This window comes from Amphimedon queenslandica, unplaced genomic scaffold (genome assembly GCF_000090795.2).
Source record: "Amphimedon queenslandica unplaced genomic scaffold, v1.1 AMPQUscaffold_13438, whole genome shotgun sequence".
Classification (NCBI taxonomy): Eukaryota; Metazoa; Porifera; class Demospongiae; order Haplosclerida; family Niphatidae; genus Amphimedon; species Amphimedon queenslandica.
The window spans coordinates 123,916-139,623 of record NW_003546326.1 but is presented as its reverse complement, the minus strand read 5'-3'; the positions used below and the strand labels follow the sequence as shown (position 1 = coordinate 139,623).

Sequence of the window (15,708 nt, the reverse complement as noted above, 5' to 3'; positions counted from 1 at the left end):
TTTGTATGTCGTGTGTGTTATTGCTTTTGGCAGTTTTTGTTAATGCTACTTTTGTATGTGTGTCATCAACTAATCACGCACGTTTTCATATTTCTCTCTCATCTTCTCTCTCTCTCCATCTCCCTCCCTCTCTCTCTCTCCCCTCCTCTCTCTCTCTCTCTCTTATAGTTATATATTTAGGTTAAGTTGTACAAGATTAGGTCAGTGGGCTATTGGATATGTGACTGTTGATGGTAGCATACTACAGACCATACCACAGAACAAATCATTGTGCCAAGCATTGATTGACGGAGCTAGAGAAAGATTGTAAATATAGAGATTGAGAGAGGAGGGAGGAGAGAGGGAAGAGGAGGAGGAGAGAGAGAGGAGGATTGAAGAATACTGTCTAAACTATAGAAAGGATATTATTTGTTTATATTATGTTCCTTTTAGTTACTTATATCCTAATGGCGAGGACTACAATCCTGACCTCCACGAGATCATATCACCAGCTCAGAACAAACACATACAAGTGAGCCATTACTAGCTATACACATGCACATACGGTAACCTGGTTTTGTAACATTGGGTAACAATTTTCGTTTCGTTTATTTATTTACCTATTTTTATGGTTATGATAACATTTTCTATGTGTACATGTACATGTGCGTATAAGCGAAAAGGGAAAGAACTAATGAGCGAATTTTTGTTATCATTAGAAAAACTAAAAGTTAATATTGAGACGTTGATGTGTCTTGTGTGTTAAGGCGGCATAACTTTTATGGTAGGAATTATATAGTGTAATGAAAGCCAGGTATTTTCATTTGTGAATTTGATTGTCCATAATAAGGTATTGTTGGTATATCCCCTGTATCAGTAATGTACTGACTCAACCAATACAAATTCTGCCCACACTACTAATAGTCTTTTAATGTGAATACAATTGCCAATTTTAAGAGCAGTTAGACCATTAATGAAAAACCAATTGCTCTAATTTGACTGGCAGCAGGAAATATACATGTACATGTACACAGGGCTACCTCGATCTCTATGTTTATGCTTGTACATTTACAATGTGTCTTACTTGTTTATGCTGTATGATTGACTGTGTTCGGTAAATGCTAATTTTTGTTGTCCCTTTTTCTTATAATTTGTTTTTATTGTCGTCACGAGTCCACTTCCTTTTATCATTTTTGAAATAATTGAGATTCTCTTCCCCTCTCTCTCCCTCTCTCCTTAGGTCAGTCAAGAACAATACGAGATCTATTGTGAGATGGGCTCCACCTTTCAAATGTGCAAGATTTGCGCCGAAAACGACAAAGACGTCAAACTGGAGCCGTGCGGTCACCTCATATGCCACGTGTGTCTCCAGAGCTGGCTTGAGTCAGGACGTGCTGATTGTCCTTTCTGTAGAGAAGACATCAAGGACTCTGAACCAGTTGTAGTCGACCCGTTCAGTAACAGAAACTCATCCGATAACGGACCCAAGCATGATGCCACGTACTCCCTTGCTACCGAACTGGCAATGAATCTTGGAGGGGGTGGGGCTGGAGGCGGGGCAGGAGAAGTTGGAGGAGGAGGAGGAGAAGGATCTGAGGGTAATGGTAAGTCTGATACTGCCATAGCCTCAACAACAGGAGAAGAAGAATTTGAGGTAAGAAAGACTGTACATGTAATGTAAGATGTATGTATTAAGGTGTATAATGCATTCTTTCCATGTACATGTACATACGTGTACTATATAAGCAGTAATGAGTTTAGTTTATTCTCTATACACTACTATGTGCACTTGTAGATATCTGTACATGTAAAGATGATTAGTGTACAGTGTTTGTGTTTAAGTATTGTGTCAACTGTATTGTATAAGAAAGAGGCTGATTGTGTGGAAGACTCACTGTTTGGGTTTAGTCTATGGCCATTGTTGGACTAGTGTGTGCTACAGACACAGGACTCAATCATCATCAGGGATACTGTATTGTCACATCTCCTTTGTAGGACAGTATTTCTGCCCGTTCACATGATACATGTACATGTACTTGCATTGGGTAGTGCATACACAGCATTGAGTTAGTGTTTTTCGGCTTGTTTTGCTTATAGCAGCATCTTGATATCATGTTTGAATGTGTTCTTATGTCATTTTGTAACTTTTTCTCTTTCTCTCTCTACAGGACAGAGATGGTTGGACGAGCAATAGCCCAGTGTTGGCAAGACAGACTTTATTCAACAACACAACTGCTACTTCAACCGGTACACAGGACGATACCCCCTCCTGTACGATATCCCCCTTACCTCCCCTACCCCCGGCAAGGAGACTCGATCATCCCTCTAAACAACTCAACATTCCTTCCACTACGAGCGAGGAGGGCGAAGAGACAGAGTCCCAGTCGCATTCTGCCCCCTCGTCTCCCACTCACGCCCCCAAACCTCCCCCGCGTCCTGCCCAATTTATACGCGACGATCTCAGAACCCCTGGCGGTGGTAGTCCGCGGGGTGGGGGCAGTCCGCGCCCACTGTCAATGGTTGTACCGTCTATGTTAACAGGGATGGATAATGCGGGAAAGCAATATGCTGATTTACATTTTGAGCCAAAGCCTGTTCCAAAGCCACGCGTGGCTAAAGGTAACACTATTAATTATTCTGAGGTTCGTCCTGATAAAGGTGTGGCTCGGATAGCAATGGCAAGATCTGATGAAGTGATTCCTCCTTCTCTAGCAATTCAAGACAACACCAGTTCCGCTCCTAATCCTCCCCTGCCCCCTCGATCTGTTGATGAAATTCCTCCTCCTCCTCCTCCTCAATCCTTTGCTGATTCTGACGTCCCACCACTTCCTCCTAAGGATCTCTTTGATTCTCTGCCTCCATCAATCACTGATTCGTTCATTGAGTCTGATGATCTTACTAACTTAGATTCTAGTCAAATTGCCAACTTTGATCTCAACTTTCCTAATTTTGAAGATGACATTGCGTGGCCGACGACAATGGGTGAAAGAGTCACCAGTAAAACAAAGACAGCACCAATGGAGATACAGAGAGAAGAGGCCCATAATTCAACGCCCATATATGGCAACGAACTGGCAACAGATACTGCTGACACGACTGGTGGTTCCGCCTATGAAGATGCTGGCGAGATTATAAGAGCAGCTATAGAGCGAAGGAGCCTCAAGGACAAAGACAGAAAGAAAGGAGGAAGTGAATTGGATGAGTATGGTTATTCCAAAGTACAGCGACAGCAGAAGATCAGGACTGATAATAACGGCTCTCCTGTCTTTGACTTACCGGACGAGGAGAACTTGGAGCCACTTCAGGTCACTAACATAGACGATAATTCTCCTGATGAATCCCCGTATGCGTTTCCCCATGCTTTGCAAAGACACCCCCTTGATATGGTAAAACCAGCTGGTACTGATTCCGGGGGCAGTGACCTCCAACCTCCCAGCCTTCCTCCGAAACATGATGAGCCTCACATGGAGCTAATGACGTTCACTAAGAAACCCTCTCCGGCCGTCGAAAGAAAGAACCTTGAACTGCCCCCGCTCCCGGAAAGGCATATACCTGTCCCTGTCCCCGTGAGTCGGTCTAGGTCAGTAGAACCGCCCGCTCCTCGTTCGCGCCATTTTGTGTCTCCTCCTCCTTCTCAGACCTTGCACAAACAGGAGCCTCCCCTGCCACCTAGAAACCCTCCAAAACCTTCAAACGGGCCTCCGCCCACTGCTACGTCTGAACCTCCTCTTCCTCCGAGAAACCCAATGAGAGTCTCGTCAAGTCCGGGCCCTCCCCCGCCGGCTCAGAATCAGCAGAGACTGACTGGTCGTGAGGCAATTGTGTCTGATCTAGTGAAGGATGGTTATAGTAGAAGTGATGTCGTTAAAGCGCTGGCTATTGCTCAGAATAATGTTGAACTTGCTAAAATGATATTAAGTGGCTTTGGAGTTAAAAATTGAGTCATTACATTCGCCGTACATGCTTTTGTTATGCGTGTACAGTAAAACCTCTTTCTTTCCCTTCAATGATTGTCTCTCTTTGTCTGTATTTTGTATAATGCCGTGTGTGTTTATTTTATTTTTCTCCCTCTCTCTCATGCTTTCTCCCTCTCTCTCTCAGATTGTCACTTAGCCATTTATAATCGTTTGTCTACTTGAATTTTCTTCCTTTTAGTGAGGATTTTATTTTAAATTAATGTCGTCAAATCTCACTCTCTGTCTCCTCCTCTTTGTATGTTTCTTCTCTCATTTAGTGCAATATGATAAAAGCAGTCAACACTTTATTCTTTTTGTATTTTATGAATCAAAATTTTGCAGGGCTATTACTAAAAATTTAGTAAAATTTTCATTTAGCTACGCCCATTATTATATAACAGTTATTAATAAAACAATGGCGTCTTACACTAAAGGACTGATAGACTTTCCCTTGACCTTTAGGAAGCTAGTCTGCACTAAAATGACTCAGAACTTCCGCGAGGCCATCACTTTGAACACTGCCACAGTTTCCAAAGAGAGCCTGAAACCCAATGAAGTTATAATAAGAAGCAAATACGTTGGAATCAATGCTTCAGATATCAACGTTACTGCTGGTATGTTTCTCCATTTAAAAGGCTTTAAATTTAATTTCTATCATTATAGGGCGTTATGGATCCAAGCCACCCTTTACTGTTGGAATGGAGGCTCTGGGTGAGGTAGTTTGGGTAGGTGAGAGGTGCTCATCTCTCAAGCCAGGAGATCCTGTAGCTGTTAACAACATTGGCTCATTCTCTGAGTATCTTGTTTTACCTGAGAGGACAGCCCTCCGCCTTCCCTCCCTCAAACCAGAGCACCTGGCATTCATAATCAGCGGAACCACTGCCTCTATTAGTTTAGAGAAACTGGGAGATCTGAAGCCAAAGGAAAATGTATTGGTTACTGCAGCTGCTGGAGGGACTGGACAATTTGCAGTCCAACTAGCAGCTCTTGCTGGCTGCCATGTTATTGGTACTTGCTCTTCAGACGAGAAAGCAGAATTCCTAAGATCCCTGGGTTGCAATCGCCCTATAAACTACACAAAAGAGGACCTGGGGCAGGTTCTCAAGAATGAGTACCCTCGAGGTCTTGACGTGGTGTACGAGAGCATGGGTGGAGACATCTTTAATACTTGTGTGAGAAACCTTGCGGTGAGAGGTCGCCTGATTGTTATAGGAATGATTACAGATTATCAGAAAGAGTCTTACAAGGCTATACCTACCGTCCCAATCCAGCAAATACTCTTAAGTAAATCGGCTAGTCTGAGAGGGTTTTTCCTATTGCATTACATGAGAGAGTTGCCAAAGCATATTGGAGAGTTAGCTAAGCTTGAATCGGAAGGGAAGCTAAAAGTTGGAGTCGATTTGGGTGCTCACTTGCCTGGGGGTCCTTTTAGAGGCCTTACGTCTATCCCTGATGCTGTAGACTACCTTTATACTAAAAAAAGCAAAGGGAAGATTGTAGTAACCCTCCACGATGATCAACTCAGCAAATTATAACTAATTTCAGTAATTTGTATGTGTTCTCTGTTCATTCTATCCATACTAATTTTGTTCTAAGTTAATAATTTTTTGTAATGACTAATACTTTTTTGAAAAAAACAAACAACAACCATACACACAAGTATAGTAACTGTAGCAAAACAAATTATTATCTCAATTTCCACTTCAAGTCTTGCTCAATTGAATCCCTAATCAACTGCTGCAATCCTGAAGCACGAGATTTCCCAAGAGCACCATCAGGTGAATAGTAGACTAACCGGTAACAGAAACTTGTCAGACCAGAATGTAGAGACTCGTCTGGAGCTTCAAAAGTATCAATGCAATGAACAGAATACAAGTTTAGTCCAGCAATTGATGTTACCACACTCATTAAAGAGGAATTGACCCTCGCTGCCTCAATATTTCCTCCTTCAACTTCTCTTTTGACCCAAAAGCTCACGTCGTGTGTGAATTTTGGAGGAAATAATGAAAAGGGATGAAATTCGAGTGTTTCCATTTGCTCCAAGGAGCAGAACTGCTTATAAAACCTGATATCTTTTGACCACAGCATCCTCCAGTCAAGTATAGCATACTTTATAGACACAAGTCCCTCTAGAAATACAATGGCATACTGATAACAACTATTAGAGCCAGCAAGAAGTGGATCGTTTAAAATAGGAGAAAGGAGCGCAAGAACTCGAGGACTTTGAGAGCCTCTTCGTAAGACCACAAGACTTTGCTGGTCACCAGTAGTTGCATCAGAGTTAATCCATTCCAGGTCTGAATGACTAACCTGTAAAGCAGTAGATAAAGCAGCAACTGTCATGCTTTTTAATCCACTTGTCATTGTCTTGTTTTTCCTACTACTGATGGTTAGAATCATCAACTGGTGAGTCACTAACGGCTGATTGGGATTTGATTTGATTTGATTCTGAGATAATGCACTAGCTGATGCAGATTGATCTTGATTGATCACAGATTGATCACTGGACTCTCCTGCAGAGTATACAGCTGAAGAGAGAATGAATGTGTGAGAAGCAAAACTCCCTTTAATGGAGTCTTCAGGTTTCTCTCCAAATTTTGCTAATAATAGATGAACATGATCACTCAGTGATGATTCTAGAAGCAACTCATCACCAGATAAAAGCATTATTTGTCTTTTATTATTATCTTCTTTAAAATAGGACAAAATACAACTTGAATTATGCACAGTAGGCCAATATGAACAAGGAAGGACTGTAATGGATGAATTTGAGAGAGAGAGGTATTGTGTAAGGCTATCAGTCATTATCTTAGTAACACGTCTTAGTGGATGCCATTCCTGAGCCAATAATGGGTACACAAAGCATTCATAAGGTTTTAGCTCTTGAATCAACACTGCAGGATGAAGAGTAGTCTGCTGGTCACAATTGCAATAACAAGCTCGACACGGTTCAACTTTAAATATGCCGTCTTTATTTGAGGTCCATGCATCTCGGCTTATCTTTTCTTTTGTAAATATGTGAGTCAAAGCACCTTCTACGTTAAAACCTTTATCATTACCACGGTAACCAGTGGATGTGTATCCTGGCCAATCAGAATTGAGAAAAGAACGAACTTCAGTCAAAATGAGACCAGATTCGGCTGCCAATTCAACAATTTTCCAACTGTTCTCGTAACCACGCCCACTGTCATCAACAGGAGTGCCCCCTTGACCTTGACACAAGCTCAACCAAATTTCGCCTCCCAGGGGGTCTAAGATTTTACTTGCTGATGTCAAGAACCCTTGAGCGAGGGCCTTGTTTAATTTTAGATTAGATTTTCCCCCGATGTGTGGAAAATTAAAAATTATCCTGCTAAAAGGTGAGCTTTCCAGTATGACATCGTATTTGTCCAATTTAGTAGCATCAATAGAAAAATGGACGGCGGCTCCATTCTCATCTTGTAACTCTTGGATGGTTCCTGCAGCTTCAACATGTCTCCTCTCTACAGTATCTCTTTTGTCAAAGGAAGTACTCAGTACCTTCTCTCTGCTTTGCAATGGCCACCTCTTGCAGTAGGAAAGTGTGAACGAAAAGTTTCCCTCACCAACTAGCAATACATATGACATTGGGTCCGGGATTATTCCCCCATAGCGCGGGGCACATTTTAGTATCCGTAGTTATACTGATAGTCACGCGGAGTTATTCGGAGATTGTCAGCAAAAGACACAGATTCACAAGGCAGTTATTCTCTCTCTCTCCACAGGAGCACTCGCAGTCTATTCTTGCGCCTCGTAAAGCCCCCACTCATCCCTTCTTTATTCTCCCTTTCCCTCATTCGGACTCTTTTTTTTTAAACCGTGTCCCCAACTTTGTACAAAAGGACTCGCCTGCTGTTTTAAAATGGCCGCTCCTGCAGCAATCTCTAGCGCCACTTCCCATTCTGCTACTGAAAAGTAAGTCCTTTATATCTCACTCCTATAGTCCTAATTCTCACTTTTCCTAATTGTAAATTATTTTTATTCTCGCTTCTCTCTTTTAGTGGAGACTGGAAAGGCAAACTAGCCATACCTCCTAAGGACAAAAGAAAACAAACAGAAGTGAGCCCAGTCCTTTATATAGCTTATCATTCATCTCTCTCTCCTCTTATTTTAGGATGTCGCTCGTAGAAAAGGCAACGAATTTGAAGACTACTGCCTTAAGAGAGACCTTCTCATGGGTATCTTTGAAAAAGGCTACGAAGCTCCTTCTCCGATTCAAGAGGAGAGCATACCCATAGCTCTCGCTGGGAGGGACATACTTGCCCGAGCAAAGAACGGGACGGGTAAAACCGGAGCATATCTCATCCCACTCCTGGAGAAGATCGACACCGATAAGACACACATACAATGTAAGTGCATGTAGTATACTGAAATATGCAGTGTTTTACTAGAGTATACTAGTAATTGCAGAGTAATCATGTTAAATTTATTGTGTCATGAGACTGGTGACATATTACTTTATAATAGATGTTGTATTCTAAGATATCTTGAAGTATCCTAAGATATCCTAAAGTATCCTATCTTCTCTTTATCTAGCATTGGTAATTGTCCCGACACGAGAGCTAGCATTACAGACGTCACAGCTCTGCATTGAGCTAGGGAAGCACATGAACGCTCGTGTGATGGTGACAACAGGAGGTACGAGTCTAAGAGACGATATTATGAGACTCGATGAAACCGTTCACATCATCGTCGCAACCCCCGGGAGAATATTGGACCTCATTGAAAAGGGTGTGGCTAAGATGGGTGCGTGCCAAATACTCGTTCTAGATGAGGTAAGCTACTTTGGTAATAGGGACTGGTATATGTACATGTAGGGCATATAAGTGTTTATTTATTAGTTGGGTCTATTCAATTAGGCGATTATTAGTGCTAGGAATTTAGGATTATTTTGAAGCAGCTGCTTACAAACTTGACTATCACTCTCTCTCTCTCTCTCTCTCTCTCTCTCTCCTCCATAGGCTGATAAGTTGTTATCAATGGATTACCAGAAGACACTGGACAGGATCATATCAAGGCTACCCTCAGGACGACAAGTCTTTCTCTTCTCTGCGACATTCCCTATCTCCATTCAAGGTTTTATGGTCAGTGGTGGGCGTGTCAATGGGTGGGTCATGGTGCCTCTCCTCATGTAGGACACTCACATGCGTAATCCGTACAAGATTAACCTGATGGATGAGCTAACCCTGAAAGGTGTCACCCAATATTACGCATACTTGGAGGAAAGACAGAAAGTCCATTGTCTTAACACACTCTTCTCAAAAGTAAGGGACTGACTAGTGTACATTATGTCTGTATAGAAGTATCTTTCTGTGAGCTTGTGATAGCTAGTGTGTGTGTGTGTGTGTTTTGAAAGCTGCATGGTTAGCATGTACATCACCACATGAATAACAATAACAATAGCCCATTGTGTAACTGAGACAATCCAATTTGGTGTCTATTTGGGAATGTTGTACTGGGAATTCGATGACCCCTGCTTGCTTGTCATTTATGACCATTAACAGCTTCCCCTTCCTTCCTCTCTCTCTTTTAGTTACAAATTAATCAGAGTATAATATTCTGCAATTCAGTTCAACGCGTTGAGCTATTGGCCAAGAAGATCACCCAGCTCGGCTACTCTTGCTTCTTCATGCATAGTAAGATGGCACAGCATCACAGGAACAGGGTCTTCCATGACTTCAGGAATGGAGAGTGTCGTAATCTAGTCTGTACTGGTAAGAACATTGACACATATGTTTACAAAAAGATTATTGACGTTCTTATGCTACGTAGAAAGTTTGAGTTGATTCCGACAAGTAATTTTTGAGTTATGAGCATTTAAAAAATAGCCTATTTTTAAAAAGCAATTTCCTTATTCCTAAAGTATCAGTTCCCATGCTTCTATAGATCTCCTTACAAGAGGCATCGACATTCAAGCAGTCAATGTTGTCATCAATTTCGACTTCCCAAAGACCTCCGAAACCTATCTCCATCGCATCGGGCGCTCCGGAAGATTCGGGCACCTTGGACTCGCCATTAATCTCATCACGCATGACGACCGATTCAATCTCTTTTCCACCGAACAGCAACTCAAGACGGAAATAAAACCAGTCCCAAAGGAAATCGATAAGAGACTCTACGTGGCTGAGTATCAGGTACTCAACGAGGCTCCTCCCCAGACTAGCTCTTCAAAGTCAGAGGGAGCGAAGCCGTTAAAAACTTAACGGTCTTTCTCTTGCGCCTCCAAAAGCTAGCTCTACTTTCTCTTGGAACTCACACTACTTCTACACTTCACCTTCTATTTTTCTTTCTTTCTTTCTCTCTCTCTTTCTTTTACTGGCTTTTGGTTGCTCAATTTTTATTTCATTATCATTATAAATTGTCTGTACCTTTTTGTGTTTATACATGTACCTATTGTATGTCTTTACTGTATCATATATTATATTATAATTGTGATAATATCATTATCATTATTATTATTATTATTATTTGTTTTGTGAGTGTATGTACTTGTATGAATTTCATTTGTACATTCCCACAGACACTCATTCCGATCACTGGTCACTTGATTATTATTATTATTATTATTATTATTATTATTATCATTATCATTATTCTCTCAATTATCTCTTTATTCACCACCTCTCTCCCTCTCTTTATTTCTATTATGCATCTCTCTAGGTTATTGTTTTTGTCACCCCCTCCCTATCTCTCTCTCTCTCTTTCTCCCCCCCTCTCTCTCTTCTCTTCATTCGACTGCAGACTTGTTACTAATCATCACACCAAAGACCCAGCCTAGAACACTTATCCTCGTGTTGCTTCACTTCAAAGCTCACATTCACAAAAAGAAGTTGGAAAAGCTACACGTACACTAAAGAATCGAACTTGAATCTAAAGCTAAGACGTGTTGGTTGGTTGATATTGACATTGAAAGTGACTGAGTACAACTCCAGTAAGTGAATTTGAGTGATTATTGTGTGGCCTATAGGAGGAGGCAGTGACTAGGTGAATATATACACACCCATGCACTATTACAAAGCAAGTCTGACAGAATTAACGCAGCACTAAATGGGTCTTTGAAGAACACACACAGAGGCTGTTACATGCACATGTGAACAATACCAGTTTTGAGTTGATTCTACTAATTGATTTCTCATTGACTAGTATCAATCAGCAGTGGTTTTTTGATTTAAGGCCGGGAGATTTTTATCTTTAAATGACAAGATTAAAAGACTATACCAGAAAAAAAACAAGAAAGTTAGACGTACACACGAAAAATACTGCATACTGACTTATATAAGGAACGTAATGGAGATTAAGAATAATATGGAGCAGCAGGATTTGCTATTGAAATTGGAATTACACTTTTTGTAATGAATGGACTTTGCCAATGCTACACTATGCCTTGTTTACTACACCAAATGCAGCATTATAGGCAAGAGATTGTAATGTCATAAATGTAATACCGATAATGGATTGTGGCTGATTTTTTATGGAGGGGTATTACTACAACATACTACATGTATGTATCCATGGATGGTGATATGAAGGGGTTTAATGGATCAATGGATGATTGTGGTTACGATGGATGGAGGGGATTATATCGTATCAAGAAGAATAATAATGGCACTCATACAGGGAATGATTAATGGATCGCAGTAGTGCTATTGAAGAGTTGTAACTTAAGCTGTAAAACTTAGGACTTGATTGCTTTCTATCTCACCTCACACACACACAATGATGCCGAGACTTAAAGCTGGTTCAGGGATCGTCTCGTTGTGATTTGTGTGTGTGTGTGTGTGTCATGCAATTAAGATTTTTCTTATAATCGTAATTTCCTTTACCAATAAAATTTAATAATTATTAATGATTTTGTAATAATTGAATTTTGATTTTTGCTAAAATGAATTTTTGATGATCATGGAGAGAAAAAAAACAATTAATAGATAGCGATAATGATAATAGCAAGAAGTAAACTTTATCGTTATGATAATAATTATGAGCTAAAAGATGTTAAAAGACCTATATACTACTAAAAAAACAAATCAACGTGATTAATAGAGAGAAATAAATTTCACATAGTTTCTGTGACTTTGTTTATTTGCGATATTTAGCCCATCCCTTCAATATGTATTCCCGGGGATAACAAGTAGAGACAAACTCTTCACTTAAAAAAACCGTATCCATGTACTGCTTCAAGTTGTAGTACTCATTCAAGCGGGTGTACCCCTTGAAGTCTTCAGCAACTGTCTGTATGTGATAGAGTCTTGGGGCAAGGACACAGTCAGCAAAGGACCAGCTATCAGAGCAAAGCATTGACCAGGAGTGGCGCCCCATGTAATTGTTAATCTTTTCCAGTTCGGCTTCAAATGCTTCCTTTAGCTCGGAGTCTTTTGAGTCATCGGTGTTCTTGATCCAAGCAGAAAAGGCACCAAAGATTTGACCTGTAGAAAGAAGAGAGGGTAAGGTTATATGGTGTGAATTCTTGGACTAGCGTACCAGTTGCTTCTTCAGCTTCTTTGTTATTCGGCGGGTTAAGTGGAGGCTCTGGATACGTCTCATCCAGATACTCCAATATCTTGTATGAGTCGGTAATAATCTCATCATCATATCTAACAGGAGCAAGTAAAGGTAGATACATAATAGTGATACATTATGTATACAGTCCATTCTCCACCCAAACAAGGAAATGGCTAGTGAAACTATTACATTGGCAGCTGTCTTACTGGAGGGCAGGGACTGATCCAGCTGGATTTAGCTTCTTATACCATTCTGGCTTGTTTGAGAGATCAATCAAGACTAGACTCACATCCGTCACACCTTTTTAGACAGCAATAATATAATGATTACAAGGATTGATGAGGATTTTACCTTTAGCTTTGAGGCCTATATTGGCTCTGTGTGTAAAAGGACAGTCACCTAGACCTCGCCCGTCAGGTGAAGCCTACTCATAAAGAAATCAATGGAGCGCAAGCAGTTTTAAAATCAATTTTACTTTCACATAAAATTTGTATTCTCTCTTTAGGGCCATTCTAAAATTGGCAGCAGACTCTAGCCCCACCTATTTCTGGTGGGCGTGCTTATTCTACGCCCACGTAAATAATGAAGTTGTAAACTTGATGATGTCCTTTGTTATGACGTGTCCAATTTTCAGTCTTTTCATATAAAAGAGAAGCTCATAAACATAATAATAGACTACAGAGTTGAGATGGCGGTGGCTAAGGGCTCGGCCTGTAGCATGGAGACTGGAGCAGAAGAGAAAGATTCCAGGACAGTAGTAGTTACTTTGGTGGATGCCATCACAGACAAGTACTGCAGCGGACCAGAGGAGTTCTTCAATCCCGAGGTACTCCCAGTGTTTCAGGTCATTAAGGAGCACTCGCCTAAAAGCAAACCAGGCAAGAAATTGAAATTTTAAAGTGATAATTTCAATTTTAATGGCAAGCTAATTAATTTGCACAATCTATTTTTAGAACATATGTAGCTTAAATTTGTATTCAGTTCCTGCAGGTGCTGTTTATTGTTGATTATGATAATGAAACTTTAAATTTATTCATTAAATAACACAGTTGTACTATTTCTTCTTTGATATTTAGGTGCTTCTCCAGTAGAGGAGAGGAAGAACATTACTGTTGATGATAAAGGCATATCTGAGAGTGGCCCGGTTGAAAAGCTCTCCTCAATGTGTCCGAAGCTAACCTCGCTTCACATGATAAATAACTTGATAAAAGACTGGGAGGCGGTAAGTCTCTCCCTCTCCTTTTATGTTTACCCACTGCTAATGAGAATCTTTATTTGCACCTGAAGAGCTCTTGTTTTTTTTTTAATTTTCGACGTTCTTTCTTATGTAGATCTTTGCTATTATTTCGTCAATGCCATTACTAGAAAATCTCAATCTCACCCTCAACAGGACTCTATCAGGTGCTGCTTCACCTACTCTTCCTCTTCCTTGTCCACACGACTCATTAGTCTGTCTTCAGCTTAGCTGCACTGGAGTTCCCTTTAAGACTGTAGTGACATCTCTACCAGTTCTGCCAAAGTAAGTGAACAAGGGACTAAAATTTAATAGCATGCATACATGATAGAGTCAAAAATATTAATAGTATTGTTGTAGTATAGCTTACTAGTTTTGTATTTGAGGCTATAAATGATGATTATTATTTTTTTTCCTTTTCTAGTTTGTCTGAGCTTCATCTCAGCTGCAATCAGTACACTGATTCTGATATACTTCAGGCGTTAGATGGAGAAAGGGAGGATGGTAGACTGGTGCATCATAAAGTCTCTAAGCTTTATTTTGTCGAAAACCAGCTCTCACAGTGGTTCAGTGTTGAGTGCATCGGAGCTCTCTTTCCAAATCTCCTCTCCCTCATTCTCAATTCTAATCCATTACAGAAAATCTTACATTCTAGTGGCTCAGGGTCTTCTCTCTTTCGGGTCCTTGAGTCCATAAATCTAAACGACTCTCAGCTTGATTCTTGGGATGAAGTTGAGAGACTGGGGGCCTACCCTCGTCTAAGGCACGTCTCTCTACTGCGTCTTCCTTTCTATCAAAATATGACAATGAAAGAGAGTCGCTTTGCAGCCATTGCCCGCCTGCCCCTTGTGTCTTACCTCAACAAGAGCGTAATATCCGGAGAAGAAAGACAAGACGCTGAGAGATGGTTTCTGAGAGAATACAAAGATCACTCTAATCCTCCTGATGCTTACAGACGCTTGTTAGAAAAGCATGGTCACTTGCAGCCGCTGGTCCAAGTTTCTCTAGAAGCACCAAGAGTAGCAAACATGACTTTCACTTATGAAGGCATTGAGAGACCAGATGAGGCCATTGAAGTTGATATTATGCAGACGACACGTCAGTTTAGACGGTGGATCGGGCGTAGGATTCTCGTACCTCCGTCCAAGCTCAGAGTCTATTATAATGATGATGAGGGGTCCAAGATTTATGGAGGGGAGGAGCTGAGGATAGAGTCAAAGGCTTTGTATACGTATCGCATGAAGGATGGAGACAAAATTGAAGTTTACATTAAACAATGATAGTATTTTTGTAGTTTATTATTTATGAATCATAATAATGTTCTTTATTTTAAAACTATTTTCGGTTTCAGTATACGTTAATAGAAACCTTGCACTGCTGTTATGATGATAGGATCATAATGTAGTATGTGGTTTTAGTGTGGTGTGATGTGGCTGTGAATATCATTGAATTGTTCCTGGAATGACTGTTTTATTATTTCAACAACAAAAATAATAAATATCCAGCTAACAAAAATAGTAAACTTATTGTTACATTTTTAGATCTTTCTTTTCCATTACTACTTCAAAAAATGATTCAAGAGACGATTTTTCTCTTCCTTTAACTCCTGGAATTCAGCTGTCTTCTCCCTAAGTGCCCTCTCTTTTTCCCTCAACTGAAATTTGAGCATCTCTATCTGGCAGTCTTTATTTTCACAACTATGGATATATAGTTCTGATGTTTCTTCTGCTACATGTCCAGTAGAGGATGAAAGTCTCCTTCCCGAGACCATTTCACCTTCTTGAAAACTCTCAGAGTCATATTGCAATGTACTGGACGGATCAATACTTGTGCTCCTAGAATTTAGCCTTTCCTTCAAGCGAATATTCTCTTTTTCTAATGTTTCTACTTTTTTCTGCAATTCGTTGTTAAGGAATGATCTAATCTGCATTGAATCCGATTCAGAATTTATTGTTGTGTTACGCCGTCGATGGCAAAACACTGGTGGAAAATCTGGTGACACTGGCTCTGGATCTGACATTG

The 15,708-nt window shown here is 40.5% G+C and overlaps 6 protein-coding genes across 6 annotated transcripts in view; 4 read left to right on the top strand and 2 right to left on the bottom strand.

Moving 5' to 3' along the window:
• Positions 1-4,228, top strand: part of LOC100639103 (E3 ubiquitin-protein ligase CBL-B-B-like) — a 7,500-nt gene extending 3,272 nt beyond the window's left edge. The window contains 4 exon segments of the mRNA XM_011405172.2: positions 51-306; positions 433-511; positions 1,220-1,633; positions 2,148-4,228. Of these exon segments, the coding sequence (XP_011403474.1) occupies positions 51-306; positions 433-511; positions 1,220-1,633; positions 2,148-3,920 (2,522 nt within the window). The 3' untranslated portion in view covers positions 3,921-4,228.
• Positions 4,229-4,315: 87 nt separating this feature from the next.
• Positions 4,316-5,572, top strand: LOC100638977 (prostaglandin reductase-3-like). Its single transcript, XM_003385991.3, has 2 exons — positions 4,316-4,549; positions 4,599-5,572. The coding sequence occupies exons 1-2, from the start codon at positions 4,351-4,353 to the stop codon at positions 5,468-5,470; spliced, it is 1,071 nt and encodes a 356-aa protein (XP_003386039.1). The 5' UTR covers positions 4,316-4,350; the 3' UTR covers positions 5,471-5,572.
• LOC100638850 (ferredoxin-fold anticodon-binding domain-containing protein 1 homolog) lies at positions 5,539-7,570 on the bottom strand. The gene has a single exon (XM_003385990.2). The coding sequence runs from the start codon at positions 7,539-7,541 to the stop codon at positions 5,622-5,624; it is 1,920 nt and encodes a 639-aa protein (XP_003386038.1). The 5' UTR covers positions 7,542-7,570; the 3' UTR covers positions 5,539-5,621.
• Positions 7,571-7,614: 44 nt separating this feature from the next.
• On the top strand, positions 7,615-11,182 carry LOC100640873 (probable ATP-dependent RNA helicase DDX6). The gene is made up of 8 exons (XM_003386004.3): positions 7,615-7,868; positions 7,955-8,012; positions 8,068-8,302; positions 8,490-8,728; positions 8,915-9,037; positions 9,089-9,217; positions 9,487-9,667; positions 9,840-11,182. The coding sequence occupies exons 1-8, from the start codon at positions 7,816-7,818 to the stop codon at positions 10,154-10,156; spliced, it is 1,335 nt and encodes a 444-aa protein (XP_003386052.1). The 5' UTR covers positions 7,615-7,815; the 3' UTR covers positions 10,157-11,182.
• Positions 11,183-11,418: 236 nt separating this feature from the next.
• Positions 11,419-13,019, bottom strand: LOC100640996 (glutathione S-transferase DHAR1, mitochondrial-like). The gene is made up of 5 exons (XM_003386005.3): positions 12,928-13,019; positions 12,804-12,876; positions 12,659-12,752; positions 12,432-12,544; positions 11,419-12,376 (listed from the first exon to the last, which is right to left on the bottom strand). The coding sequence occupies exons 1-5, from the start codon at positions 12,961-12,963 to the stop codon at positions 12,030-12,032; spliced, it is 663 nt and encodes a 220-aa protein (XP_003386053.1). The 5' UTR covers positions 12,964-13,019; the 3' UTR covers positions 11,419-12,029.
• A 34-nt stretch (positions 13,020-13,053) lies between these two features.
• On the top strand, positions 13,054-15,053 carry LOC100638721 (tubulin-specific chaperone cofactor E-like protein). Its single transcript, XM_003385989.3, has 4 exons — positions 13,054-13,330; positions 13,529-13,674; positions 13,784-13,971; positions 14,111-15,053. Exons 1-4 carry the CDS (start codon positions 13,141-13,143, stop codon positions 14,964-14,966), a joined length of 1,380 nt encoding a protein of 459 aa, XP_003386037.1. The 5' UTR covers positions 13,054-13,140; the 3' UTR covers positions 14,967-15,053.
• Positions 15,054-15,708: the final 655 nt, after the last annotated feature.

Coding starts and splice junctions, on each gene's coding strand:
- LOC100638721 (XM_003385989.3), top strand. CDS start 13,141: ATGGCGGTGGCTAAGGGCTCGGCCTGTAGCATGGAGACTGGAGCAGAA. Junction 13,675..13,783: donor TGATAAAAGACTGGGAGGCG/GTAAGTCTCTCC, acceptor TTTCTTATGTAG/ATCTTTGCTATTATTTCGTC. Junction 13,972..14,110: donor TCTCTACCAGTTCTGCCAAA/GTAAGTGAACAA, acceptor TTCCTTTTCTAG/TTTGTCTGAGCTTCATCTCA.
- LOC100640873 (XM_003386004.3), top strand. CDS start 7,816: ATGGCCGCTCCTGCAGCAATCTCTAGCGCCACTTCCCATTCTGCTACT. Junction 8,013..8,067: donor ACAAAAGAAAACAAACAGAA/GTGAGCCCAGTC, acceptor CTCTTATTTTAG/GATGTCGCTCGTAGAAAAGG. Junction 9,218..9,486: donor TTAACACACTCTTCTCAAAA/GTAAGGGACTGA, acceptor TCTCTCTTTTAG/TTACAAATTAATCAGAGTAT.
- LOC100638850 (XM_003385990.2), bottom strand. CDS start 7,541: ATGTCATATGTATTGCTAGTTGGTGAGGGAAACTTTTCGTTCACACTT.
- LOC100640996 (XM_003386005.3), bottom strand. CDS start 12,963: ATGGCCCTAAAGAGAGAATACAAATTTTATGTGAAA. Junction 12,753..12,803: donor TATAGGCCTCAAAGCTAAAG/GTAAAATCCTCA, acceptor CTGTCTAAAAAG/GTGTGACGGATGTGAGTCTA. Junction 12,545..12,658: donor GGATCAGTCCCTGCCCTCCA/GTAAGACAGCTG, acceptor TGCTCCTGTTAG/ATATGATGATGAGATTATTA.
- LOC100638977 (XM_003385991.3), top strand. CDS start 4,351: ATGGCGTCTTACACTAAAGGACTGATAGACTTTCCCTTGACCTTTAGG. Junction 4,550..4,598: donor AGATATCAACGTTACTGCTG/GTATGTTTCTCC, acceptor CTATCATTATAG/GGCGTTATGGATCCAAGCCA.